This window comes from Ovis canadensis, chromosome 5 (genome assembly GCF_042477335.2).
Source record: "Ovis canadensis isolate MfBH-ARS-UI-01 breed Bighorn chromosome 5, ARS-UI_OviCan_v2, whole genome shotgun sequence".
NCBI classification, from domain to species: Eukaryota; Metazoa; Chordata; class Mammalia; order Artiodactyla; family Bovidae; genus Ovis; species Ovis canadensis.
The window spans coordinates 65,389,235-65,417,207 of NC_091249.1; the positions used below are offsets into that span (position 1 = coordinate 65,389,235).

Below are 27,973 nucleotides of genomic sequence, written 5' to 3' on the forward strand. Positions count from 1 at the left end.
GGTAAGTGTTAACTATGATTTTTCTTATATACATCATCATCCCATTTCCTCCCTTCATATACACGCAGCTAGTAAAAGGAATATTCCTAGAAAGGCAAAAGGTACAAAAAATACCAACTTGGTTTATTGGATAAAAAGAGTGGTAAAATGGACATAAAACCAAAAGTCAGAACAAGACAATTTCACATCCTACCCCATCTCAAAACCATACTTCCCATCATCTGGGTTAGGATGTTAAGGAGCCAGAGCCGCCTAAAATCCTTTACTCTTCACCTGCACTGGAAGCAAGGCCTGTGGTAGAAGAACCCAGGAGAGGAAGAGATCAAAGGCAACCTTACTCCTGTCTGCCCCTTCACTCCTAAAATCTCTGGGTTGGAGGGAAGTAGGGAAGGAATAAGCGAGCCAAAAGGGCTAGGACTGGCCTCTAGAGCCCAAGCCCAGGCTGTCCTAGAGATGGCTATCCTTGTCCCTATTCAATCCTTACTTAATAGGTACCATTTTTAGGCCTTGAGGGTGAGAAGGGGATAGTTGGTTCAAGAACCAGATGTGGTCTCCAAACCCTCCCCCAGGGTTGGTAAAAGCTCTGAAAGTAACCTGACCAGGGGTGGGAGAACCACACTTTTTCCCTCCCACCCAACCAAGAGGTAAAAGGGAATTCCTGGGGACACAGCAAGCCCAGCTCCCCTTAAATCTCCACGTCGCTTTCCTTGTCGTTGTCATGATCCCCATCGTAGAATTCGTTGGGCGCCTCTGGCCTACAAAGCAAGGAAAGAGAGAAAGAGAGGTCAGGCTCCCACTCTCCCAGTTCCATCTTCTCCCACGTAGGCACCCTGTCTGGAGCCACTTCTCAGGCCCCCACTGTCAGGGAAGCACTCCTCTCCTTCTGTTGGTAGAGACTGCTTACTATTCATTCATCCACTCACGCAGTCAATAAACGTCTACTGACAGACTACTCTGTGCCAGACACTGTCATAAGCCTTAGCGAGAGAATAAACAGGATGACATTTCTGCCTATCCTCAAAAAACTTTACTTAATAAATGAGACTGACAATAACTAACAAAGTAAAAACAAAAACACAGTAATTTCAGATGGTGGAAAGCACTATGAATAAAATGAAACAAAGGGATGTGACTAAGAGTTATGGGAGGAAAAGGGTAAAATTTCAGACAGGATTATTAGGAACAGTTGTTCTGACAAGGTAAGAACTGAAGACTAAGAAGCTGGACAGGCAAATATCTCAGGGAGACCACGTCAAGCTGTAAGAAAACTAAGTACAGAAGTTATAAGGTTATAAGGAAGACAGGTGAGAGAAGTGAGAGAAGGCGGTCAAGACAGCTAGAAGAGAGAGAGTCATCAGAAATGAGACCAGGGACGAGGGTAAGGGCCAGCATGCAGGGCCTTATAAAGTCATCATCAGAAATTTGGACTTTCTTCTAAATGCAATGGAAAGGAGCACTTTTAGTAGAGGAGTGACATACTGTAAACCTGTATGTAGTGGGTGAAGGGATATGAAAGTAATACAAGGCCCAATATGTACCCAATTCTGATTTCTTTTTGGAAAACTATTCTCTGGAAGAATAAATAAGTTATCTTGCCCACAGCTGTTAACTGAGAAAGAAGGGAGAAAGTCATCAAAGAGAAGTTGGGGGACAAAATCAGGAAAGGCTCCCTCTGCCTGGAGAGCAAAGTCTCAGTTACCTCCAAGTGTGCAAGGGTTAAAGGTGAGGAACCAGAGACTCGGGTTTGAATCTCAGCCCTGGTATTTAACTAGCTGTAAGAACTTCGGAAAGCTACTTAACCTCTCTGAACCTTAGATTCCTCTTCTGTTAATTTAAGAATAGCACCTCTCAGGGTTGTCGGATGGCAAGAGAATGATGACATGATGGCATTGTATCATGTATAATTTAATATAAATATCATATCCTATATAGCTGATATGCTACAAGTATCAACGACAAGGAAGTCAGTGGGTAGTCCAACAGTAACAGGGCTTAAGACAGGAAGAGGCCAGAGGCTTCTGCTGGCTGTTGAGAACAAGCTGTATAATGCAGAGACAAGGCCCAGATACCAGCCTGAAATCACAGATGAACAAAACAAACTTTTCCAAAAGGAAGAAACTGAAAAACAAATTTTTAAGATCAATTTCCAAAAGTCAAACCTCAAAGAACTGGAGAAGCTGAGATGGAGATGAGGGGTCAAAAAGGATCCCTGAGGCCAGATGTTCAGATACATCCTCAACCAAGAGAGGAAATGAAGGGGTACACATGGAGGAGGAGGGGTGGAGTGGTCCCAAGAGTCTAAGCTGTAAAGCCCAGGTCCAGCAGAGAGATCTGGAAGTGTGAACTATTAAGACAGAGAGAAAATTCTGGAAAGGACTGAGAAGCTCATCAGACTCTGCAGCAGAGTCAACTCAGACTTCTTAACAGTGCATGGGAGCAGGACCAGGTGTCCTGCAAACATCCAGCTGTGGTTATCCCCAGTCACATAAGGAAATCTGTTCTCTATTAAATACATCTGTTTCTGCACTTCTGGGTTCTCTTGTCTTTTTCCTTTTTTCCAGAAAAGCTTGTTTCAGCTTTTGTGGTTTTTTTAAAGTCTATTCTGGTTGTTTTTTCCTCTAATTCAGTGCATCTGTAAATATTTTAATAGGTATCTCAGGAAGGTAAAGATATTTAAAAAGACACACATACACACAATACAACTATCACACCTGAAAAAATTAAGAGAGGAAAGAAATCTACGGGCCTTACAACAGCAGTATATGTGCAGTGACCTGTCCAGCTTGGAATCTGGAAGGAGTCAGTAAAATGCTGGCAAGAATATAAACTGTTATAGACTGTCTGAAAGGCAATTTGGCAACAAATAAAAAAAACTTTACTGCACACAGCCTTTGACCTAGCAACAACAAGTCCAGTAATCTAACCCATTCAAGCACTCAAAGATGTATATTTACAGGGATTCACTGCTACACTCTTTGTAACAGTGAAAAAAAACAGGAAATAATGAAAATGCCTGTCAACAGCACTTGGTTAAATTATGCTATGTCCATACAATGGAATATCATACAACTAATTAAATAATGAAGCAAAATAATAATAATGAAGCAGATTTTTATATATATTGGCACAGAAAGATACACTGGTTAAAAAAAAAACTTGGAAATTGTAGAACATGTACAGAATGATCCAACTTTTAGTAAAAAAAAAACAAAACTGCACAACACTGAAAATGAGTGTATGTGTGCCCTTGTGTTTATACATAAATATTGAACAGCACAATTGTAATCTACAGAAACTGGAACATGGACTTAGAACTGGACACGGAACGTGAAACTTAGAACTGGACATGGAACAACAGACTGGTTCCAACTCAGGAAAGGAGTACATCAAGGCTGTATATTGTTACCCTGCTTATTTTACTTATCTGCAGAGTACATTGTGAGAAACACTGGGCTGGATGAAGCACAAGCTGGAATCAAGATTGCCAGGAGAAGTATCAATAACTTCAGACATGCAGATGACTCCACCCTGATGGCAGAAAGTGAAGAAGAACTAAAGAGCCTCTTGATGAAAGTGAAAGAGGAGAGTGAAAAAGTTGGCTTAAAGCTCAACATTCAGAAAACGAAGATCATGGCATCCAGGCCCATCACTTCATGGCAAATAGATGGGGAAACAGTGGAAACAGTGTCAGACTTTTTTTGAGGGGGCTCCAAAATCACTTCAGATGGTGACTGTAGCCATGAAATTAAAAGACGCTTACTCCTTGGAAGAAAAGTTATGACCAACATAGACAGCATATTAAAAAGCAGAAACATTATTTTGTCAACAAAGGTCCGTCTAGTCAAGGCTACGGTTTTTCCAGTAGTCATGTATGGATGTGAGAGTTGGACTATAAAGAAAGCTGAGTGCAGAAGAATTGATACTTTTGAACTGTGGTGTTGGAGAAGAGTCTTGAGAGTCCCTTGGACTGCAAGGAGATCCAACCAGTCCATCCTAAAGGAAATCAGTCCTGAATATTCATTGGAAGGACTGATGTTGAAGCTGAAACTCCAATACTTTGGCCAACTGATGTGAAGAGCTGACTCATTCGAAAAGACCCTGATGCTGGGAAGGATTGAAGGCTAGAGGAGAAGGGGATGACAGAGGATGAGATGGTTGGATGGCATCACCGACTCAATGGACATGAGTTTGAGTAAACTCCGGGAGTTGGTGATGGACAGGGAGGCCTGGTGTGCTCCAGTCCATAGGGTCACAAAGAGTCAGACACAACTGAGCGACTGAACTGAACTGAAAAGTTTTATAATAAATGTATGTCACTTACATCATTAAATCAGGGGGGAAAAAAAAGTATGGGATGGTTGTATACTGAAGAAGGTACACTGAGGACAATTAGACTAATGCTGTCTAACTTACTTTTTCCCTCTTAACTTCCCCCAAAACTTGCTGGAATTCCCTGCTCTTATGACCCTGCTCCAGACCTGCTGTAGTTTTCCTCAGGACCCCTCTCCTCCGCATCAACCTCATCAGTCCTATCGTAGGTTAGGAGGTCTGCCGGCACATCGTGAATCTGGACGCTAGGTGCATGATTCAGCATCTTCAGGTTTTCAAAGATTGTCTGGCGGATCTGGTCCAGATACTGGTTGGGGATGAGGAATAGACAATGAGCAGCTCCCAGTGACTCCCAGGATGTCAATGCTTGTAGCTGCCTTTTGTCCCTGCAGTCCTAGTTTCAGTCCCATTTTGCATCTTAGTTTGAATCCCCCAGCTGGTAACTGTCCCTCCTCCCAACCCTGACTGCCTGTGCTTTCACCGGGGCTGCCTCCTAGCTGATAACAGAGATAGTGATGGCTGAGACTCTCTTCCCTGGTTTCTCTGATTTCCCACATCCTGGACCTTTCCTGGGCTCCTCCACCCTTGTGCTCAGCTTCTCCAAGCTGCTGACCTGGCGTGAATTCTGATTCTCGATGCGGGTGCTGACATCCGGATGGAGCGTGAAGTCCGGGGCAAAGTACTCGAAGTATTCTTGGGGAAAAAGGAGGAGACATGATGGCTCAAATAGACACAGGCAGGTCCCAAGAGTTGCCTATCTTTTTCCTTTCCATCCAAAACCCCTACATAACATCTGCTCAACCTTTTCCCCTCTCTAGGCCCAGGGGTTTAGTTTGCAGAACTCTGATAAAGTCAAACTTCCCATCCACTTTCAAACCAGGCCATTCTATGGTCTTGTGAGAATGGCCTTCTTGCTGTGGGGGCATGGTCCCCCTTGCATGTGTGGGATGGTCCTTACCGCTATAGGGAAGCTCTTCACTAATGGCCTCTTCTACCAGCAGTGATGTCTCATATGTCCTGAAACAAACCAGCAGAGCAAGGCAGGCTGAGTGAGTGGGGTGAAAGGTCCACTGGCCATCTCTCAGGGAGAGCCCCTAGCTCACACTGTACAAGGGAGAGGAGGAAAAATGGGGGCATGCTCACCAGCAGCGGGCAACATTCCGGACAGTGTAGCCACCACCACCTAGCACCAGTAGAGGGATATTGAAGCTCTTGACATATTCAACACATTCCCTGTTAAAAGAAACCAGAGGAATGGGTGGAGGAAGTTACCAAAAGCCAGAGAACACACTTCTAGAGGCCAACTGGAAAGGTGCACAAGGAAACTAGAAATGTTCTGTATCTTGACCTTGGTAGTGAAAATCATTGAGTTATATCTCTGAGATATGTGCACTTTATTGCCGGCACGTTGCGTCTCAGTGAAATTTAAAACAAAGTGCACTCTCACCTCTGTCCTGCTTAGCACCCACCCTAGCAACCCACCTGTTAATCAACTAGTCTCACCAATGTACCAGCAAGTGCTGTCAGTTTAGCCACCAAAATATAACTCACATCACCTACCTCTCTCTACCGCCACCTCCTCCAACTTAGCCTCCTATCTGAGACAACACCAAGAGCTCCCTAACTAGTCTTCCCACTTCCACTCCTGTGTGCCCAGCCCCACCCCAAACCTTTCTCCATTCAGCCCTCAGAGCAGTTGGTTTTTTTTCGGCGGTGCCACAAGGCATGTGAGATCTTACTTCCCCAACCAGGGACCAAGCCCATGCCTCCTGCAGAGGAAGTGCAGAGTCCTAACCACTGAACTGACAGGGAAGTCTTGAGCAGTCACTTTAAAATTCAAGCCCAAAAAAAATAAAATAAAATAAAATAAAATAAAATTCAAGCTGGATCATGTCACTTCCCTGCTTAAAACCTGTCAACAGTTTCCCAACACATCTGAAATATAATTCAGACTCCTTAGCAAGGTCTAAAGGCTCTGCATGACCCGAATGCTGCCGACTTCTCAGACATCACCTCAAACCACCTCCAGCCTGCTCTCTGTGTTCCACCTGACTGGTTTTACTTCATCTCCTCCACGATACCCCTCTGCCCTGTCTCAGCGTGTCTGCATGCACTCTTCTCACCGCTTGGGATGGACCTCTCTCTGTTCTTCTTATGGCTCACTCCTTTTAGGCTTCAGGTCTCAGCTCAGAATTTTGGAAAATTCTTTCCAAATCATGGTATCTAAAGTAGTTTCTCCACTGTTATCCCATATCTTAGCTTTCTATCTTTTTCTTCCATAGAATTTATAACAATCTACCTATCTTGTTTGCTTACTTATAGTTTTGCCTGTTTCCTAGGCTGAACTGTAAACTCCATGGGAGTTCCCTGACTGCTTCCCCATCTCCTAGTACAATGCCTGGAACACAACAGATGCTTAACAAAAACCTAATGTGAATGTTGCCAACTGGGGAACACTGCTCAAGATGACATTTCTGGTTCAAAGTACAACATGCAGCTACTTTTCAGTCCCAAAAGGAGGTGAGGCCTGTTTCCCAGCTACCCGTTCCATGTATTGAAGCCCAAGGCCACTTGAAAACCTGGAAGAGTGGAAGGAGAGCAGTTCTCACCCGTGTCCTCGAATGCTGAGGTTGAAGCAGCCCAATCGATCACAGCCCAGAGAGTCAGCTCCACACTGCAAAAATCAAAACCCCAGGTGGCTACAGTGAGAGAACTACTCAGAATGTCACCGATGTCCTTCACTTCCCTTCCCCCACCAGCCTAGGGATTCTCCTCTTTCCTGCTCTCTTCCCGTAAGCCTGAGTGCCTAAGGAAGCACGGACAGTATTACCTGGAGCACAATGCACGTGGGTTGGTAGAAGTCCACCACCTGGTTGATAACTGGCTGGAAAAGGTGCTTGTAACCTGGGAGAGGGCCAAAGATGGGCACCTGGCACCCCAAGGGGATGGGGAGACAGGGAACAAAAGGAAAAAGGGGGTTCAGAGAGCGTGTAGCCCAGGAAAGGGGCAACCCAAAGGGACCACTATTGGTTCCAAACTTCTAGGTGGGGAAGTTCATGAGACTTCTGGAGGGACTGATGGAAGCTAATGACCTTTTTCCCAGAAAAATGCACATACACACAATATGTTGCATACAATTTCCAGGGAGTTCATGGTCCCTCTGAAGGCCATTCATCCTGAAGGACAACCTGGCCCAACGGTAGACAATACCAGGCAGAAGAGGTTAACTCAAGGAGGGAGAGAGAGAAGGAGCCTAGTGAGCAGGGAGAAGACTTTAGTACGTACTCTGGTCATCAATGCCGTCCCGCAGGGGTACGTTGAGGCAGTAGTAGCGGCCACTCTCTGCTCCAACTTCATACATGTCACCTGTGGGGGAGAGGGGTTGGGGGCGCCAGCTGCTTCAACCCCACCATGTACTCTGAGGGCCTCTCACTCCATCTGTGTACGTCCGCCACACACTCCCTCAAACCACTAAGTCTCTTGCAGCTTGCATTCATTCAACAGATACTCTTGGAGGGCCTACTATGAGCCAAGCTGTGAACTAGGTATGGGGATACAGCAGGAAAAAGAACTAACGAAATAAATGAAATCCCACCAAGCTCATATTCTTGGGAGGTAGGCATGATTAGGTGGGAGACAGTAAACAAAACAAAACCCCACAATAAATTCAAACAGCAACCAGTGCTTGAAAAGAAAAAAGCAGAGTGATGTGACAGGGTAACAGGGTGATCAGGGAAGGTTTCTCCAAGGAGGGGCCACCTGAATTGAGACCTGAGCTTGCGGAGGAGGCAGTCATGGTAAGAGCTGAGGAGTATGAAGGGGACAGGCATTCCTATTTCCATACCTGTGCCAGGGAAGAAGTAGTTTCCGTATTTGTGGAAAGATACTGTCATGACTCGGTCAGTGAGGTAGAAGGCTTCCTGAACCCCGTCGCCATGGTGGATGTCAATATCAATGTAGAGCACCCGAGGGTGGTACCTGGGGTGAAGGCAAAGCCAGCGTCTGAGGCAGAGGTGAACCCCAGGAGGAAAAGCCCCCAACCCACTCCTCCCAAACACAAGGCCAGAAATTATGAAGAGTCTACTTTGGCCCAAGTCACCTGAAACCTAATACCACCAGTTCCCTAAGGGCAACCCTGGGGCTCCAGCCTGGAGGCAGGGACAGGAGAGGGATGTGCAGAGAAGGCTGAAATGTGAGCAGGCAGCGGGGAATCTGCAGCAGAGCACAGGAAGAGGCAGCCTGAGAAAAGCATCAAGAACTTGGGAGAAGCTAGTGTGGGGCTGGAGGTCAGGGTCAGGGTCAGGGCCAGGGCAGTCTCAGACCTCAGCCAAGAGCCTCGCAAGTGGCCCCATCTCCTCCCGGGCTACTTACTTGAGCAGCTCCAGGATGCCAATCACAATGTCATTAACATAGCAGAAGCCAGAAGCCTATGGTAAGATAGTATAGTGGTATTACAAAGAGGAACAATTCCTCCACCCAGCTGCCCCCTGACTGCCATCCTGACCTCCTACCCTAGCAGAGCTGCTGTCTCCCCCATTACCTCCTCACTCACCTCAAACTTCTTGGCGTGGTGCAGACCACCAGCCCAGTTAATGGCAATATCACAGATCTGAAAGACAAACGCCCAACTCATAGTCCTTTTCCTGCCCACCCCCAAAGCTGGGAGCTCAGGATCATGGTTAAGGCCTTGGATTCAGGGACCCACAGGAAGGGGGAAACAGGACTTGGGGTACAGCTACCTTGTTGTTCAGCTGGGTTGCTCCTTGCAGAGATGCGCCTGTGTAACGGGAGCAGAATTCAAACAGCCCGGGAAACACGGGGCTGCAAGAAGAAGAGCAAGTTGGAGCCCTTTTTCCTCTGTCCACTTCCTTCCTTCACCTTTCTCCCCAGCCCAGAGCCCCGTAGTCTCCTTTCTTCAGTAACCCCGTCTGCCCCTCCTACATACATACCCAAGTTATCTGCAAATTTATTCAACAAATATTGTGGACGAAACCACATACTGAAACTTGTTCAAGGCACTGGATGGGAAGTAGAGAAGCGCAGTGACAGTAGTGCTAATTGCACCAAGAGCATTCACAGGGCCCAAGGCTGTGGCCTGAGGGTGGACTTTACATTCCCAGACCTATAAAGCGAACTCAAAACTAGCAGGAGCAATAACACAAAAAACAAGAAAGCTCCCAAGACAGCATGTGCCTGAACAACCCAACAAGCAGGGCAGTGTGTGCGGGACAGACCTCTGGGGCTGGTGTGGTCAAGAAAGCCTTCATGGCATGAAGCTTTGTGGTGGCTTGAAGGCTGAGAAGGCCCTGGAGAGGCTGACTGGAGAACAAAGGGTATTCTGAGAAGACACCCTGTGCAGCAGAGATGTGGGGATAAGGTTGGGAAGGTGCTCAATGCCAACCTAAGGAGTCGACCTCAATCCTCCAGCCGAGGCTGCTTCTATTGGAAGGCTCTTCAGGGAAACCAATTGGTGTAGTGTTTAAAAACCTAGCCTCTGGACCTGAATCCTGCCACTGCCACTGTTCAGGCTAAGTTATCAAAATCTCCTCAAATTTCAATGTATGTACTTAATGCTTACCATCATGAAAAGGACTATTACATCTCAGGGTTGGTGTAAGAATTAAGTGGATATACCAGTAATCCTCAGCACAGCAGAGTAAATTACTCAAGAAACTGTAGCTGTTGTAGGAAACTATAGGATCAACAGCCTCATTTCTTCAAAAGATAAATTCAAGGAATTCCCTGGCAATCTAATGGTTAGGACTCCATGTTTTCACTGCTGGGGGCCTGGGTTCAATCCCTGGTCAGGGAACTAAGATCCTTCAAGCCAAGGCATGGCAAAAATAAATAAATAAATTCAAGGGCGAGAAGGAAACATTAAGGGTTAAAAGTCTTATGAGATGGAGTGTGGACCTTGTTTAAATCCTAATTTAAATAAATCAACTGAAAAAAAGAAAAAAATGTGAGACAATTGGAGAAATTTAAGTACTGACTGCATATTTGATGATATGAATTACTGTTGATTTTTCAGGTGTGATGAATACTATGCATTTTTTTTAAAGAGTATCATTTGGAGATATATAGTAACATATTTATAAACAAAAGGGAGTGACATCTCAAATTAGCTTTAAAATAACCTAACGTGCGGGGACACAGATGAAGCAAGATTAGCCATCTGGTCTAAGTGCTGCAGCTGGGTGATGGATAGACGGGGGTTCACTGTATTTCTACTTGCAGAAATGTTTAAAATTTTCTCTAATAAATATAAAGTTTAAAAATGAATGGAGCAGATGGCAGCTGTTGTGGTCACTATCTTTTAGTGGATGCAGACTAGAATGGAAGCAAGGATCATGGCTATCTTTGTTGGCCACCTTTTCCCCACAAGACCTAACTCTGAGCTGACTTCTCATATGAAATAAGCTCGACATAAACGTGATTGTACCTAACACTCTCTTGCTTTTTAAAACCCTCCAATGACTTCTCCCTACTCTAGAAGTTAAAAATCCCAATTCATAATAGGGTTGTTTATTTTTTAAAGACCCTACCTATCTCTTTAGACACAATTCAGATCACTTTTCAGATATTGTGGGTGGCCTTTTTTCTGTTCCTTAAATAAGTCACACTCTGTCCTGATACAGACCCTTAGGGCATGTTGTCCCTACTTCCCATTCCTCCCCTCATTCTCCATCCTCCCAACTATCTTTCACCTAATTACATCCTACTTTCTTTCGAACTCAGCCCAATCTTCATTACTTCCTCTAGGAAGCCGCCATTGACCTGCCCCAGCCCAGGCTAGATAATTCTCCCATGACTGCCCTCTCTTAGTCTGTCATGTACCTCTCTTCTAGAGGACTCAGCACAAGGGCTGTATTAAAATTGTGTTGGTATTATTTATCATTATATCCCTAGCACTTAGCATAGGGCCTGGCCTAGAGCCAATAACCAATCAATATTTGTTGAATAAGCAAATTAGTAAATGATGATTCATTGACAAGTATCCCCCCGCCCCCCCACATATCTTCCCACTGCTGCCATAAGACCTCACTTGAGTATTCTCACTGAAATGCCTGGCATCAAGGTGCCTGGCATCAAAGGTCCCAGTTCTCCCCTTACCAGTCATCACCCACATTGAAGGCATTAAGGCTCTTGGTAAAGCCTTGCATATTGGTGGGGCTGACTCTCTGCAGGAAGTCAATGTAGTCCTCAGAGTGGAAGCGGCACATGTCATGCTGGGAGGCCTGGTAAGGCTTGAAGACCTTGAGAGGGAAACACAAGATAAAGTCAGGCAGGGTCAGTCCTACTCACCCGGCTGAAACTGACCACACTGAGCCCAGCACTGGGGACTGTCTAAAACCACACACAGCAGTCCCCTTGTCCCTCCCCTCCAATCCTTGTTATTCTATGAGACAAAGGTCCGTGAAGAAGAAAGACTCTGATTAGCTTGGGAGTTTCTTATGATCAAGCCCTCTAAAGACCACTGGGCCTGCCTTTTCCTTCATACCTCCAGCCCAGCCTTTTCTCCCTTCTCAAACCTTAACTCCCTTCACCTGCCCTGTTCCCTGGATCTCCTATTCCTGATTCTCTTCATACTCATTTCCCCTGGGTGCTGACTCTGTCCTCTCTCTCCTCTGAGTTCTTCTTAATTTTGAAATGAAATAATATGGGACACAAAACAACCTTCTAATTAAAACTCAAGATGCTAAGCCAGAGATTTATTATCTCTTGAGAGGGTCACACACTTTAGAAACTGGACAAGAGCAAAAAATTTTCTCTCCCCAGAAAATGCTCATAGGCACACATAGGCAAACAATTTCGAGAGTCAGAGATTCAGGCATTAACATCACCTCAGTCATTTCTATGATCAATTCACTAGTCTGTGTCTCAGCACAAGCAGTGGACACTCATTCATACTGCTGGCTAATCCCCTTTGCGATCCATAAGGGCCGTATGTTATGATCACATATCACACTGCTATAAATTCCAAGCCAGGGACAGACAGGATGTGTATACAGGGGGAGATGGAGGGATGAGTAGTAATTAAGTGGAACTCTGTGTGTGGGCGGGGGTATTCTAGATTGAAAAGGGAATATCCAGGACACCTCCTACTGTCCTCCACACACACATTTACACACAGGGCTGCAAAGTCCTCCCTAGAACTCTAGCTTGGCAGTGGAGAGGTGGAAGAGGAAAAGGGGTGGGAAATGAGGGTAAACCTCATATCCAGATACACTGGGCCAGCTGCTTTCCCTTCTCTGAGGCCACAGAACTGTCCTAAGATTCAAGGGAGGGAAATACTCTGCGTCTGCAAACCAGCTCCACTCCACCCTAACCGTAGGCCAAAGTTTGGTCCACTTAAGGTCAAAAGGTGGCCGACCTAAAAACTAACTTTCATTAAGTCAGTGGATGCATCCACCAACACTCTGCATATGGGGGTGCTCCTTGTTCCTTCTATCCACCTCCCCCCTGCCAGGGGTGGGTCACTCTTGATGCATTCAGTGCAGCCTACCTATCCCTAAGGCCGCAGCTCGTCCCCACCCTCAATCCCCAGGAGAAGCCGTGAGACTCACGATCATCTTCTTATAGAGGCCGTAGTGCAGGACCAGACTATGAGTCAATGCCAAGCGATGAGGCTTCATAGGGTGACCAGCCCCTGGGGGTGGGAGAAGAGAGTTCGTCAGTACCCATCCCTGGAGTTGTAGGCCCGGCTTCGAAACCTCCGCGTCCCGAAATCCCTCGCGTGCAATGTTGCTCTCTCACCGTAGTGGAAGTTGCCCACGTCGGGGTCGTAGAAATAGGCCACAGTCTTGGCCATGGTGCCGGCGGGACCAGGCCCCGCACCTCCGCCGCCAGCCTGGCCGCCTGCCCCACCCCCGGCCTTGCGTGCTGCGTAAGCACGCTGCCTGCCTCTGCAGAACCAGGAAACCCAAGCCCGACTCCCGTAGACCACGCCCAGGCCACGCCTCCTGCGGAGTTCTGCCCTCGGCTAGCTCCGCCCTTCTAGGTCTGGGGCGTGAGAGTCTGGGCTTGGCCGGAGGACAGTAGCATTGGTCCTAGGATGACAGGGCCATTTCCTTCCCGGCGGGGGTCAAATCCTCGGGAAGCCGAGCCATCCTGTCCAGCTACCTGTCCCAAGCGGGGCGCAGGCCGTGTCGCCTCTCTAGGAGGCTCCGGAGAACCGGCCACGCTGACCCTCTCAGGTGCAGAAAGCAAGCTTCCCCCGGCCCTCTGGGGAAGATTCCCAGCTACACATCCAGCCGGGGCATCTGAGGGCTGGAGCCAAGCCAGGCGTGCCCGATAGACCGGTGGAGAGCGCTCTCTCCTGACTGCCCGTCCTCCTCACCCGGACCCAGACTCGGCACCGCACCGTCACCGGGCGGCAGTGGGGGGGCTGCGCAGTCACGCGCGCACCACACTTGCGCTCAGAAGCGCGCAAGGCTCTCTCTCTCCGCCCCGCACACCTGGGCTCCGCCCCCTGGTCCCCGGCCGGCGGTCGAAGGCTTTTGGAGACCCAGAGCGGCTGCGGCAGCGCCCCCCTTCTCCTTCCCTTTCCACGGCTGGAGTTGTCCGGAGCCTGTCGCCGGTCCCAACCAGCCCTCATCCCTTTCCATCCTTCCCTCCCCCCACCCCTGCCGCGGCACGGGTATCTGCAGCCGCAGCCCGGAGCCCTTGAGGCGGCGAAGGGGGGAGGGGAAGGAAGCAAGGGATGAGCGCCGGGAGGGCGTCGGGGGCCCTGAGCCGGACTAGGACGCCCCTGGAACCGGAGCCGGAGCCGGAGCCAGAACCAAACCACCGGTACCGGGTGGGCCAGGTGGTCAGGACGGGAGAACCCGAAAGGCGGGAGGGGGTGTGTGTGAGACAGTACAGGAAGGGGAAGGGGCTGCGGAGGCCTGACTCAGGCCCGCGCAGAAGAGATGTGGACGCTGACTCAGGCACTATCCTTGTGCCGGCCGCCTGAGAATTCCGTCCCATCTCGCTCTGCAGTGTCCTTGGGAGGGACGAAAGCTCAGGACAGGCTGGAAACGGGGAGCTCTGGGCGTCGGGGAAGCGGGACCAGGGTCGTGGAAGAGGGCCTGCGCAGCCGCCGTCTGACACCCCTGGCCCGGACCAGCACCCCTGGCACGGACAGCTCCTTGGTTGGGTAGGGGGTGGGGCCAGACCTCAGAGGCTTGTCTGTCTTGAATCCTGAGGACGGCATTCCTAACCCTCCCCCAATCCTTAGCTGCAGCCCCCTAACTCCAGGAGCCGCCCTGGCCCGTGCTCACCCGCCAGGGCCTCATGTCGGAACCACAGCCTGACCTGGAACCGCCCCAGCATGGGCTGTACATGCTCTTCCTGCTTGTGCTGGTCTTCTTCCTCATGGGCCTTGTAGGCTTCATGATCTGCCACGTGCTCAAGAAGAAGGGCTACCGCTGCCGCACCTCGAGGGGCTCGGAGCCTGATGACGCCCAGCTCCAGCCCCGTGAGTGAACAGCCTAAAACCTGGCTCAATCACCTTCCTCCCTCACCCTTCTCCCCACACCTCTTCCTGGCCAACAGACCCAGGCTAAATCCTGACCTAGCCAACAGACCCAGGCTAAATCCTGACCAAGATAGGAGGCCTAGTAATGCTTTCTTGAGTCAGCAAGTGGGGTGCCACCACCCTGAAAGCAGGGCTAGAGAAGGCACCGTGGGTGGGAAGGGCCCACTGGTGGTAGTCCTGGACTCCCACTGATTTTCTCTTTTCTTCCCTGGCCCTTGAAATGCTAAGGTACAGAATGATGCAGTTTGGTAAAGGGGTAGGTCGAGCAATAAGCCATAGAAACCACCAGGTAACGTACCTTCAAAGATGATCCATTTCCCACTGCCTCACCAACTTCTTTCATCCTTCAGCTGAGGACGATGACATGAATGAGGACACAGTAGAGAGAATTGTTCGCTGCATCATCCAAAATGAAGGTGGGTGTAGGCTGTCCCTTTGTCCCCCAGCTCCTCGACTTTCTCTTGCCCTTGCCTTTGCCTCCACTGACCCCTTCTTTTCCTTCTCCCCTCAGCCAACGCTGAGGCCCTGAAGGAGATGCTGGGGGACAGTGAAGGAGAAGGGACAGTGCAGCTGTCCAGGTGAGCTGGAAACATGGGCCAGTATGATTTAGTATCCTCTCCTCAAGCACATTCCTCTCCCAGTCTCCTTGCATGATTAGGGTGACAGGGGAGAGTAAGGCTGAATAATGGACAAGAAGAAGAAAGTTTGGTAAAAATCCTGAATCCTCCAAACCACATCTCTCCTTTAGATGTCATCAAGCCTAACCTTCATCCCTTATGCCACTCCCCTGGGTTAAACATTGCTCACTTTTTAGCCCTGGGAGGGAAAGCAACACATGGTCAGTAACATCTTCATATTCAGTTTATTAGATAAAGACAATAAAAGAATGGTGCAGCCTGGGGGAAGTGGGACATCTGGGGGGGTTTAAGGAGCACGCTGAAAGAACAGGAACAAACAGAACAGGAAGAAAAATGGGAATGTTCCCCCCTGCTCCCTTCCTCCCTACCGTCCAGCGTGGATGCCACCTCCAGCCTGCAAGACGGAGCCCCCTCCCATCATCACACAGTGCACCTGGGCTCCTCAGCCCCATGCATCCACTGCAGCCGCAACAAGAGACCCCCACTTGTCCGTCAGGGACGCTCCAAGGAAGGAAAGAGTCGCCCCCGGCCTGGGGAGACCACCGTGTTCTCTGTGGGCAGGTGGGTATATAGAGTACTCCAGCGACAGGGAGGTTGAGGTGGGGGTCCAGTGCTCAGGCATTTGACTCCAAAGGTGGGCCCTGGCTCTTTCTTCCTGGACTGGGAGCTACAGCAGGAGTCAGGCTGCACAATGTGCCCCACAACCTGAGGCTATCTCCCCTGCCTTAGATCAGAAGGACATGGCTCTCCAACCCAGGATGTCCCTGACCAGAGGAAAGGGCCAAGCAGTCTTTGAGAGTTGGCCCTAAGCCCCAGTGTCCCCTCCCCTCCCAGGTTCCGGGTGACGCACATTGAGAAGCGCTATGGGCTGCATGAGCATCGTGATGGCTCTCCTACGGACAGGAGCTGGGGGTCTGGTGGCGGGCAGGACCCAGGAGGCGGCCAGGGGCCTGGGGGAGGGCAGCCCAGGACAGGGATGCCTGCCATCGAAAGCCTTCCCCCTGAGAGGCCGCAGCCCCCGGCCCTCGCCAGCACCCCCATGCAGAATGGAGGACTCAGGGACAACAGCCGAGTCCCTCGTGCACTTGAGGGGAACCCTGGAGCCTCTACAGAGCCGATGCTTGGGGCTGGAGGGAGGGGCCCAAGCCCAGGGCCAGCCAGAAAAGAAGCAAACGGACAGCCAAGCAAACAGGACACCTCAGATCACCAGGTATGAAGACATGGCCAGCGCTTCAATGGGCTGAGCTCTTATTGCTCCTGTTCTGCTAGGCCACTGGTATGACCCACCTCCTGTTCTCTCATTGTCCACCCCTCCTCTCTCTCAGGTGTCCCCACCACGGGGAGCAGTGGGTATGTGAGGTGAGTCTGCCTGGGCCCCAAGTCAATCTTATCCTCCCAACCCCTATATGAAACTACCTCAGCCCATCAGTTCCCTGAATCCCTGGGGTCAACTGCAGGCTCAGCCTTTGGTACATATTCCTTGGTTCGGTGGTGGGGAGTGACCATGTGCTCCAGGGGGTAGGGAAGGTCCTGCAGCCTCTGGGGAAAAGCGGGGGGCTCCGCTTGAATAGGAGGCAACAGTCACCCTTCCTTTCCTCCAAGCCGCCTCCTTCACTGTGCTGACGGACTACCAGCTGGCAGGCCAGGGAGTGGGTTGGGCATGAAGCCCCTCCCCTCCCCTGGACAGCACTGCCCCCCAGCTGAGGGACCCACTCTACTTCCACCTGGAGTTGCACAGTCTCAGGCTGGGGGTACCTGGGGAGAAGTCTCATCCCTGGCCCTCAGCCTCCTCCCCTTCCCCTGCCTGCCCTCAGGCCACCTGACCTACCTTCCCCATCACCTCACTCCATATGCTAGAGCGTGGCGGCTGGGAGTAGGCCCCTGCCCTTGGTGGGCCCTTAAAGCAATAGCACCTTAGGTCCTCTGCCCTCTTGGCACAAGAGGCCCAGGCCCTGGCTCGGGCTTTGTGCCCTTTATTCACTGTCAATAAATCCGCTCAGACCATTACAGCTGCTTCGCATACTGGCTCCAACTCCTTCTGACAGGCCTATCCCTGTCCCAGGCCCCAACCCCAGTGGCTCTGGCATCTGCAGTGGGGTGGTTCACAGAACCAGGGTGGAGACACAAATGAGCCAGAGCCACTCAAGACTTCGGGGAACAAATTCCAGTCCCAGAGATTTCAGGGTAGTTCACCACCCTAGAGATGGGGTGGTGACAGAAGAGAAGGGGTAGTCTCAGCCCTAGAGATGGCTAAAGGATCATGGGGAAAAAGGAATGGGTTCCAGCCCCAGAAATGGGGAGAGAAGTAGTGTCTACCCCTGAAGGTGAGAATGGAAATCAGGGAGATTCCAGCATTTGACTGTGTCGCTTTGGATCACCATGGGAAGGGGCAGTCTGATAGCACGGAGATGGGGCAGCAGCATCACTGGGGGATGGAGATTCCCCCTGGCTTCAGGTGAGGGGATCTGGGTGGCCAGGATCCGGGGCTTTAGCCGGAGGGGGAGGCGGTGGACGCATCTGTAGGAAACACACAGTCAGTGCTCCCGGGGTTTCCCATGCGGATATCCCATCCATTCCCTCCGCTCTGCAGATAGAACAGGACAAATTGGAAAAAAGTGACCCCTTTTCCAACACTCTCCTCCAAGGGAGGGGCCCTTACCGGCCTGAGTCGAGGTGCCATCATGTCCAGGGACCCAGGGCAGTCCAGGTCTTGATCTGGAAATAAGAACCACAAGTCAACCTACTGACTTTATTTTGTTCACTTCTGTATCGCCAGCTCTTAGGACCGTGAAAGTCACTCAGTTGTGTCCAACTCTTTGCGATCCCATGAACTGTACAGTCCATGGAATTCTCCAGGCCAGAATAATAGAGTGGACAGCTGTTCCCATCTCCAGGGGATCTTCCCAACCCAGGGATTGAACCCAGGTCTCCCACATTGCAGGCGGATTCTTTACCAGTTGAGCCAAGCAGGGAAGCCCAAGAATACTGGAGTGGGTAGCCTATCCCTTCTCCAGGGAATCTTCCAGACCCAGGAATCGAACCAAGGTTCCTGCATTGCAGGTGGATTCTTTACCAGCTGAGCTACTAGGACCATGGCACTCTGTAAATATTTTCTGATTTAACAAATAGTCAGTAACCTGGGTCATAACATCCATCAATCCATCCAACCTCAACACTTACTGGGCACCTGCTGTATACTCAGCCCTGCTAAAGGTACCAAAGTAGGGGAAGTGGGATCAGAGCACCCCCACCCCTAATGGCTGTCAGTGACTGAATAATGAAACACCAACAAACACAATGAATGAGTACCAAAGTATCCAAAGTAAACTAAGGGTGCTGGAGAAGCAGGGTGCAGAAAATGGCAACAGGGGCTCCAGGGTCAGGGAGAGAGGTGCAGAGAAGAAAGTGGAAATACCTTTTAGAAGAGATGGTCTTGGAAAAGATGGATGAGGAAAATGATGCAAACCAGATGTTTGCAAGATTCAAGAACACTAAGGATGTGTATTGGGAAAACACTGTGGGAGAAACTGGCGAATTTGAATAATAATGAGAAACAGTTCCTGACTGCATACTTGCTATGTGCCCAGCACAAGGCTGGGTACCCTACAGACATCTCTTTAACTGTCAAAACTCAGTGAGGAAGGAACCTTCCTCCTCACTCTGTAAAGGCCCAGCAGGTTAAACTGCATGCTAGGAAGTCTGGGCAGAGTTTGACCAATGGGCCTGGCTCCAAAGCCCAAACTCTTCTACCATCAAGCCTCAGAGAGCCTGAGGGAGGAGGTTCCTGAGGGCAGGCAAAGGGGCCAAGTATAACCCAAGAGTCCCAGACTGCCAGTCTCTTACCCTCCTGGGGGCCCAGCTCCTTCTACTCACCACCAGGCAGGACAAGTGCAGGGGATCCATCCACAGCAGAGGTGGGTGCAGGAGGGGAGAAGCTGGGAGGGGAAGGGGATGGCAGCATCTGGGAATGAGAGGGCAAAGGCTTATTCCTGGCATGTGGGAAGGTTTCACCAGCCATTCCTCCCATCCCATCTTCAGTTCCTACCCCATCACTTCCCAAGCTAGAAAGCAGCCAAATGCTTGTATATGGGTAAGGCTGTAGGTGATACACATTTCAACAGCCCATATGTATTGACACTTAATATGTCCCAGGCATCTTGCTGGCACTTCACATGCACTAAAAATTTATTCATTCCTCACCACCACCCCATGAAGGAGGTATTTGATGATTACTATGTCAGAGGAAACACTCAGATTAAACCATCTATCCCAAATCACAGATCTAGTTAGTGACAAAATCTTGCTAGAACAATAGGTACCATATATCAAAGCACCTCCTAGGGGCCATTGGGCTAAGCCTTTTACCTCCGTTATCTCACATCAGGAAAGTTAGTCTCCCAGAAAAGATATCATTATCCGCCTTCTACATGCATGTGAAGAAACAAGCTCAGAGAGGCCTAATCATTGCCTCAAGTAATCGAATAGGAATCTGAACTTAAATCCAGCTCTAAAACAGGGCAACCAAACTCTTATGAAGACTGCCTTGCTTTCCCTTTTCTCTGGAGGCCCAAGCCACAATATAGGGAATGGGGTATTAAGATGAATATGGGATCTCCGTGAATGGGAAGGTCAACCAGAGATGCCTGGAGACCCAGGGAAAAGGAAGGCTCACCTGCTCAGGGTCTGAGAGTTCAGATGGTCCTGGGGGGCCAAGTAGCTCCTCCACCAGCAGGGAGGGGAAGACCCCAACATGGCCCCCAAATTCTCCCCTCCAGAAGCCGTCATCCACTCCATCCTGGGCCCGGGGCAGCAGGCGGATGAGCGCCCCCTCAGGGAAGCTCAGCTCCTCGGCGCTCTGTCCAGTGTAGCTGTACAGTGCACGAGCCAGGAACGCTGTAGAAGCCCAGGAGAGATGGTGAGGGGAGGAGGGAAGCAGCGTGCCCTGGACCACGACACCCCAGGGCCACAATGACTCAGCAATTCTTGTCCCTTTCTTACCTGTGGGCTCTGCCCCCAAAGGGTTGTCGCCGTCACAGCTGCTCTCAGGGAAGGAGAGGTCCACGAAGTTGAGATAGCGCTCAGGGACAAAGCCTACCTCACCGTGCTGGTTCCGAGCCTGCTCTCCCAGCAATGTGAACAGAAAGTGGGCTTGCCTCAGCTGTCCACGGCCCTGGCCCTTCTTCACTCAGGCTTCCAGCTTTTCTGGCTGGGTCTTTATGGGCCACAGAGAAGTCCCTCCCACTGCTCCCTTGCCAAGGTCTGAGCCCGAGGTCCCTACCCACCTTGACCCATTCATCGGCATCTCCCTCCTCTATGACCTCCAGCCACTCGCCCTCTGTGATGGTCAGCTCGTCCTCACGTCCTGCCTGGGCCCCATAAAGAAGAATTCAGGACTGGTGGTCCCCTAGCCCTGATGGTCTGAGGTCCTTACCCCCATTCACACCTGATAGCCAAACACCACATGGGCGGGGCAGGGGAGGGGCCTCGTGGCCAGGGCTGTGGGGGCAGGCTCCTCAAAGAGTTCCCCAGTCTCCTCACATTCCTCAAAGTCAGACAGCTCAGCATCCTCAGCCTGTAGGGGCAGAGAAAAGACATCACTGTGAGGCCCGGTCTCAAGTACCCTCTGTGTCTCCCACTCCTCCATCCTTCCGTTAACCTTGTGGATCCTCCTCCAAGGCAGTACCACCCCACCGTTCACCCTGGATCACAAGGAGTCGTCACAGGGCAGGAGAACACTAATGATAATCACAGAGTTACAGTATTGAGTGCTTACTGTGTGCCAGGCACAGTGCTATGTATCTTATGTACCTTGTCTTGTTTAAGCTTCTTAATGGCATGCATGCTCAGTCATGTCCAACTCTTTGCAACCCCATGGACTATAGCCTGCCAGGCTCCTCTGTCCATGGAATTTTCTCAGGCAAGAATACTGGAGTGGGTTGCCATTTCCTACTCCAGGGGATCTTCGTGACCCAGGGATCAACCCACATCTCCTGCACCTCTTGCATGGGCAAGCGGATTCTTTACCACTGGTGCCACCAGAGAAGCCAAGTTTCTTAATTAACAAGTTCCTGTGTTATTTTGTGGAACTACCAACCTCATTTTACTTATGAGGAAACTGAGGCTCAGAAAGCTTAAATCACTTTCCAAGATCACAGAGCTAGTAAATGGAGTGTCTGGTACTCAAACTGCTTACAGCCTGCTCTCAGGACCTTAGTTCATCACCACCATTCTATATTCACAGTAAAAGTTAACTGAGAACTCTCTCTGTTACAAACTGTGCCAAGAATTAAACACTTAAGTGATTCCATTCAAGCCTCACAACAACCTGTTGAGTTACGTACCATTGTGATTCCTACTTCATAAGGTCCGCTTTCCACTAGGGCTCTTTACCCTCCCAAGTATGCAAGGCTGAGTGGAGGGAGCTCACCGTGGGAGAGAAGTCCCTCTGGGACAGCCGGGCCTCACTGAGCCGTCGCTCCTGCTCCACCTCATCCTGGGCCTGGGTCATGGCTGGCTTCAGCCAGTGCTGCACGTCCAGGCCAGCTCCCTGCAGCAGGGCCAGGCGGGCAGCCCCCTTCACCTGGCTCACCTGACGTGGGGAAGAGGGGTCAACCCAGGCGATGGCTGGGTCTGCCTTTGGGAAGTGAGTGGAGCCTCCCCAGGTATGTCCACCCTCTACGACCTCCTGCTTGCAGTCTCCCCACCATCAGATGGAGTGGAGGAGGCCGGAGGGGATGTGATCTCAGTGGCCCTAAACCCACGGCATGGTGCCTCACCTGGGCCCGTCGGATGCTCTCCCTTACTTCCTGCAGCCGCTGTTCTATGCCTGGAGCCTCTCGCTCTGGAGCCTGCTGCCGCCTCTGCTCCAGCCGCTGCAGCACCTGGTTGGGGAGGTGGAGGACAGGGGAGGGTGGCGATACCATGGGGCACAACTTAGAACAACCTGGTAGTTAGCTAGTTGCTTCACATGCATTCTGTCATTTAATCTTCCCTGGGATGTCGGTGCTATTATTAGCCCCACTTTAATGACAAGGAAACTGAAGTCCAAAGAGCTGAAGTCACTCAGTACCCTCTTACTCAGGGTTATATAACTAGGAAGCAACAGAGCAGGATTTGAGTCCAGGTGAGTCTTGCTCCCAAGACTATGCTCTTAATTACTGTGCCACACTGTCGGCTTGAATTACTCTTCCCTCCCCTCCTGCCTACAGCCCCATGACATACCTCAGTGACTCTGGGACCCCCATCTCTCAGCATTTCTTGCCCAGCCATGACACCTGCACCCCCATCTCACCCGATGCCCATGATGCTGGATCTTATAGTCTCGGGCAGCTCGGCTCGTCCAGCGTTGAACTTCTTTCTCCAGGCCACTCTCCCCTGCCACACCTCCTGCACCCCCTTCCAGCTCCAGGACACACACCTGAATGAATAGAGAGCTGTGAGGACTGCCTGACGCTGCTCCTTTACACCTCCTCCCTACAGTTCCCTCCTTATCTCCTCCCCACAAACAGGTGGGAGCACACACCTATGACTGTGGACACAGGTGTGCTTCTGTGTGGACACACAACCACAGTCCTGGAAATGGGATCCAGGTTGAGGGGAAGAGGCAGAATGAAAAAGACAGTGAAATGAAAAGAGAGAAGGGTGGGATAAAGAGTGTTAATCTGTGTCCTGGTGGGAGGGAGGTGAACTGGGGTTCTGAAACCCTCTCTCCATGGTTTAACAGTCTCTAAGTAAATTCCATGGGCTTCCCTGGTGGCTCAGTGGTAAAGAATCTGCCTATCCATGCAGGAGGAGATGTGGGTTTGATCCCTGAGTTGGGATGACCCCCTGGAGAAGGAAATGGCAACCCACTCCAGTATTCTTGCCTAGGAAATCCCATGAACAGAGGAGCCTGGTGGGCTACAGTCCATGGGGTCACAAAGAGTCGGACATGACTGAGCAACTAAAGAACAACAAAGTTAATACTAGGATGTGAATAATGGGAGAGAGGCCTAAACCACAGTCCCCTTTACAACTGGCCTGGATCCACCTAGCACAGAGGTCTCACCTGATCATTCCCTGCTGGCTGAAACTGCTGAGGTGGGGTGGGGGAAAACACTCCAGGTTCCTGAAGAAAAAGCTCCAGATCCTGCTCCCAGCTTACCTTGGGGGTTGGAAAAAATCAAAGTCAGCCACTCACTGGCTCCTTCTCCAAGCTTGTTCCCAGCCTTTCTTGGAAGAGAGAGGACAAAGTGAGAAGGAAATGGGCAGACATGTGGTGGGGTAGGCTGTACTGGGAGAGAAGGGTAAAGAGGATCTCTGGAGGGCTCCAATAGGGCACAGCCCTCACCTGGGAGGTCGCTTGCCTCCCGCGGCGAGCATGCTCCAGGGCCATCTCTGCAGCTTCCAGCTCTGTGCGGCTTAGTGAGGTCAGTGGGTCCCTCAGGTGTTCTAACAGCTCACTGACCAGAGCCTGGAAAGAGTCCCAAGATGCTGACACTACCCTCCCCCTAAGCAGGCTCTCTGTCCAGGTTTGGGTGGGAGATGGGCATGAGGTATGGGAAACTGAGAAGGAATAAGACATTATTATTGCTTCTAAAAACAGACCCTCTTGTGTACACAGCACTTAACAGTTTAAAAAGCATTTTCACATTCATTCTCTCCCTTGAGCCCCATTAGTCTTATAAAGTAGTCTGAGCAGTTGAGGAAACAGGAGTTCAGAAGGGTTAAGTGTTGTGCACAATGTCACGCAGCCAGCTAGAAGCAGAAGCCAGGAATGTCTCTTCTGCCCATTCTAAGCAGGCTAGCTCCCCCGCCCTACTCAGCCTGTCGGTGATGGGAAGCAGGGAGAGGCACTCCCTGCAGAGAGGCAGGGGTATCTAGGCTGAGACTAGCCTTGAGCAGGGCCGGCAGTTCTTCCTGGTAGTAGTGGTCAAGGTGGGCATTGGTGGCCACCAAGTTAAGCAGGTACTCATTGCGGGCTGCTCTCAGCTGCTGGGAGTACTGGGCCGACTGGGCAGACAGCTAGGAGAGGAACATAGGTGTCAGCTGGGAGCTCTAGACTCTTGGGGGTCTTCCAAGGCCAACCCAGATCCAGAAAGAATTCTCACATTATTGAGATAACTGGCAAACTATACTAAAAATTTTGCATACTCACAACTCCTGATCAAAATCCTCTAGTGGAAACTACATACATTTAAAAGAAAATCCCAACTGCTCCTTACCATGGCCTACCATGGCCAACATGAGCTGGCCCCAGCACCCTCTCTCTTTCCACAATGCTCATCCCCCTGCTCACAGTGCTCCAGCCACCCTGGCCTTCTCTCAGTTCCTTGAGCCTACAAATTTATTCTCACCTCAGAGCCTTTGCACTTATCATTGCCTCTCCCTAGAATGTTCTTCCCCTACACCTTTGCACAGCTGGTTCCTTCTTGACACTCAGCCCACCTGTTCAGAGAGGTTTTCCCTCTAAATTGGAGACGGCAATGGCACCCCACTCCAGTACTCTTGCCTGGCAAATCCCATGGATGGAGCAGCCTGATGGGCTGCAGTCCACAGGGTCGCTACGAGTCAGACATGACTGAGGGACTTCACTTTCACTTTTCACTTTCATGGATTGGAGGAGGAAATGGCAACCCGCTCCAGTACTCTTGCCTGGAGAATCCCATGGACGGGGGAGCCTGGTGGGCTGCCGTCTATGGGGTCACACAGAGCTGGACACGACTGAAGCTACTTAGCAGCAGTAGCAGCCCTCTAAATTACACTCCCCTGTTATGCTTTATCAAAGGGCCTTCTTTTCATTTATTCTGAATCTTTGTGTATTTACTATCTGTCCCCCCCAACCAGGCTGTGAAGGCAGGAACTCTACTGGTAGTGTTCCCCACTGTATCCCCCGTGTTTCAAACAATGCCTAGTACATAAAAGTCCTCAATAAGTGCATAAAAAAGGAACGAAAAACAAAGGTACTATGTCTATTTTATAGATGAAGAAAATGAGCCTCAGAGAGAACAAGTTTACCAAGGTCATGCACCAAGGAAGTAGGGTAGCCTGGATTCATCCCAGTCTCTCTGACTTATGCCCCTAAGTTCCAAACCACTAGACTAATCTGTCTACCTCTCCCTGCCCCCACTCATGCCCACATCCTCTGAACCTTGGTGCTGAGTTTCTGAAGACTGGTCCGAGTGTGAAAGAGGCCATGGTCACTTCGGTTAAGCCTGTGCAGGCAAAGGAAAGGAGTGGAGGTCAGACCCAGCCATGGTGCCTTGGCTCTACACCCTGTCCCCAGGCTTCCCAACTCCCCATCAGCCCACCTGGCCTGGACATCAGCCGCCTTCTCCTGGGCCAAGGCCCAGACGCGTTCCCGCTGCCCATACAGCTTTCGGCTTCGGCTCAGCTCCCGGACAGACTGCAGCACCTCAGCCTGCGCCCTCTGGAGGTTCTCTGCTCCCTAGGGGCATGAACACAGAAGTCCTGATCCAGACCACCTCCATCCCTGAGTTAGCCCTTCCTTCACCCCATCCACTGAACCATACCTTCCGAAGCACCTGCTCCTTAGCACTCCGCCCCGTGCCCCCAGCCAGGTCACGGTATCGGTCAGATGCCTGGAGCCGGGCTTGGCCCCCAGCCACAGTGGCATCTAGCAGGCAGCGCCAGGCACCGAACACCATCCTGCCTCTCCCCAGAGAAAGAATGTGTTAAGGAGGGGAGCACTCCAAAGCTTCACCAGATGCCCCCCTCCCAGCACCACGGGAGACAGACAGCTTTCCCATCCCCCTAGTCTGGGAGCCCATCAATCGATCCGCCCATTATCTCAGCCACAAGGATCCCTCTTGCCCTCCACCGCCATCCAGTGTCCTTGCTGGGTCAGCTGCTCTCCTCCTGCTGTATCAGCTCCACCTACAGCTCACGTGCCCTCCCCACAGGTTCCTGGGGTTAAGTGCCTCATTCCTTCTTGGCCCCTAGTTCCCCCCACCCCACCCCACTATGGGATTCACCTGCTGTCCATCTCCCCACTCCGGTGTCCTTCCCTCTTCAAGAATGGCCCAGCCAGTTTCTGGAGTGCCTGGTGGGAAAATCATCACAGACCCAATTCCCTTTCAAAGACCCCAATGTGTGAGAACACAGGACCAGAATATGATAATATCCCTCACTTTGCTAACTGCTTTACATGCATTAACTTATTCCATCCTTGCAAGAACCCTTCGTGAAGGTACAATTATTGTTATTCCCATTTTACAGAGAAAGAAATTGAGGCCCAGAAGGTTAAGTAACTTGTCCAAGGTCACACAACTAAATAGTACCACAGCAGGGACTTGACACACACGCCTGATTCTAGGCACATGCTCTTGACCAGAACAGGAGTATGTGTGGAGCCACACTGCTGGTGGTGTAAAGGAGGCCAGAACAAAAGGGAAGGTTCAGAGAAAAGAGTCCCATACCTGCCCATACTCCCGTTCAATGGCCGCCCTCTGCTTGCTGTAGGATCTGTGAAGATTGGGGTGGGGTGGGGTGGGGGTGGTGTTCCTGTTTGGTCCATTTCTCCCACCCTCCATCCTCTCTTCAGCGTGGGCAGGAAGGAGTGGGGAGTCAGGCCTACAGAGTGACTACACTGACACTGAAGAGAGAGTCCTTGAGATCACCTCGGGCAGCCGCAGCACAGGACAACCGCACCTCAATGCTCAGAGACTCAGCAGGATCCTCCCTACCCCTGGAAAACCATCTGTGGGCTTGGAGCTGAGGACGCATGGGGGCCTGGGTACAGAGTCTGCCAGCCTTCCAACAGGTCTGGAAGGGGGGAGGGGTTCTGCCCAAAGCTTGATTGTGGGGGTGGCGGGGCAGTGTGGAGTGAAGGGCTTTGAGAGAGGGTCCCAGTGTGTTTATATGTTTTGGAGTGGGCGGAAGGATAATTCCTATCCAGTATGAGAGAGGCCTAGGGTGAAGGACTTGAATGGGCAGGTTGGAGAGCTCTTCACCCCCGCCCGCCCCGACAGCTGTAGTATGTTGGCGAAGGGGCGGAGCATGTGACTGGGAAAGTGGGGGTATGTGGAGGGGGTCAGGGGCTACCTGATATCCTCCAGTAGGTCTGCCTCTCTCTGCTGCCGGGTCTGAAGGATGCTCAGCTGCTCCAGGAAGCGAAGCTTCACCTCCTGGGCCGGCTTCACCTGTAGGGGTAAAAAGAGGATGAAGACCCCTGGCGCGGGGACCTGAAAAACACTCCGCGCTGGGAGCGGTGAGGGGGCGGGGCCAAGGAGGAGATGGGATGTTTCCTCGGTTACTTCTGGGTTGGCCTTTGACCCCTTCCTACTCTTCGACCTCTCCGGGCGGGTCTGGTGCCCGATTGGTCCCCATCACTCCCCCCACCCGCCAGGAGTCCCCGTTTCCAGGCCAAGCTCACTTTTCGGGGCGGCGGCTGCATCTCCGCTCCGGCCCAGGCAGCGACTCGACTCCGGAACTCGAGGAAGCCCCGCCCACATGTAAGCCCCGCCCCTGTCCAGCTCCGCCCTCGCCC

At 51.1% G+C, this 27,973-nt stretch overlaps 3 protein-coding genes across 8 annotated transcripts; 1 reads left to right on the top strand and 2 right to left on the bottom strand.

Moving 5' to 3' along the window:
- Positions 1–102: 102 nt before the first annotated feature.
- HDAC3 (histone deacetylase 3) lies at positions 103–13,700 on the bottom strand. The gene is made up of 15 exons (XM_069589913.1): positions 13,087–13,700; positions 12,897–12,979; positions 11,443–11,585; positions 9,069–9,150; positions 8,882–8,938; positions 8,701–8,756; positions 8,174–8,307; positions 7,615–7,695; positions 7,160–7,233; positions 6,939–7,003; positions 5,473–5,562; positions 5,288–5,346; positions 4,943–5,022; positions 4,479–4,636; positions 103–755 (listed from the first exon to the last, which is right to left on the bottom strand). Exons 1-15 carry the CDS (start codon positions 13,139–13,141, stop codon positions 686–688), a joined length of 1,287 nt encoding a protein of 428 aa, XP_069446014.1. The 5' UTR covers positions 13,142–13,700; the 3' UTR covers positions 103–685.
- On the top strand, positions 13,335–17,493 carry RELL2 (RELT like 2). Of its 4 annotated transcripts, none has more exons than XM_069589917.1 (8): positions 13,335–14,137; positions 14,549–14,788; positions 15,199–15,264; positions 15,360–15,426; positions 15,862–16,047; positions 16,321–16,696; positions 16,812–16,845; positions 17,089–17,493. In XM_069589917.1, exons 2-7 carry the CDS (start codon positions 14,605–14,607, stop codon positions 16,842–16,844), a joined length of 912 nt encoding a protein of 303 aa, XP_069446018.1. In that variant the 5' UTR covers positions 13,335–14,137; positions 14,549–14,604; the 3' UTR covers position 16,845; positions 17,089–17,493. The 4 variants fall into 4 exon arrangements, with proteins under 4 accessions (XP_069446018.1, XP_069446015.1, XP_069446017.1 ...); XM_069589914.1 differs by having other exon boundaries at positions 13,335–14,121; XM_069589916.1 differs by having other exon boundaries at positions 13,335–13,526.
- Positions 15,692–27,924, bottom strand: FCHSD1 (FCH and double SH3 domains 1). Of its 3 annotated transcripts, none has more exons than XM_069589911.1 (20): positions 27,860–27,924; positions 27,529–27,626; positions 26,904–26,949; positions 26,460–26,527; positions 25,998–26,133; positions 25,776–25,912; positions 25,616–25,679; positions 24,361–24,489; positions 23,816–23,938; positions 23,534–23,629; positions 22,778–22,903; positions 22,263–22,367; positions 21,914–22,075; positions 20,930–21,058; positions 20,769–20,852; positions 20,485–20,602; positions 20,159–20,379; positions 19,360–19,447; positions 18,146–18,201; positions 15,692–18,003 (listed from the first exon to the last, which is right to left on the bottom strand). In XM_069589911.1, the coding sequence occupies exons 1-20, from the start codon at positions 27,878–27,880 to the stop codon at positions 17,938–17,940; spliced, it is 2,073 nt and encodes a 690-aa protein (XP_069446012.1). In that variant the 5' UTR covers positions 27,881–27,924; the 3' UTR covers positions 15,692–17,937. The 3 variants fall into 3 exon arrangements, with proteins under 3 accessions (XP_069446012.1, XP_069446010.1, XP_069446013.1); XM_069589909.1 differs by having other exon boundaries at positions 25,998–26,139; positions 27,860–27,923; XM_069589912.1 differs by lacking the exons at positions 26,904–26,949; positions 27,860–27,924 and having other exon boundaries at positions 25,998–26,139; positions 27,529–27,605.
- Positions 27,925–27,973: the final 49 nt, after the last annotated feature.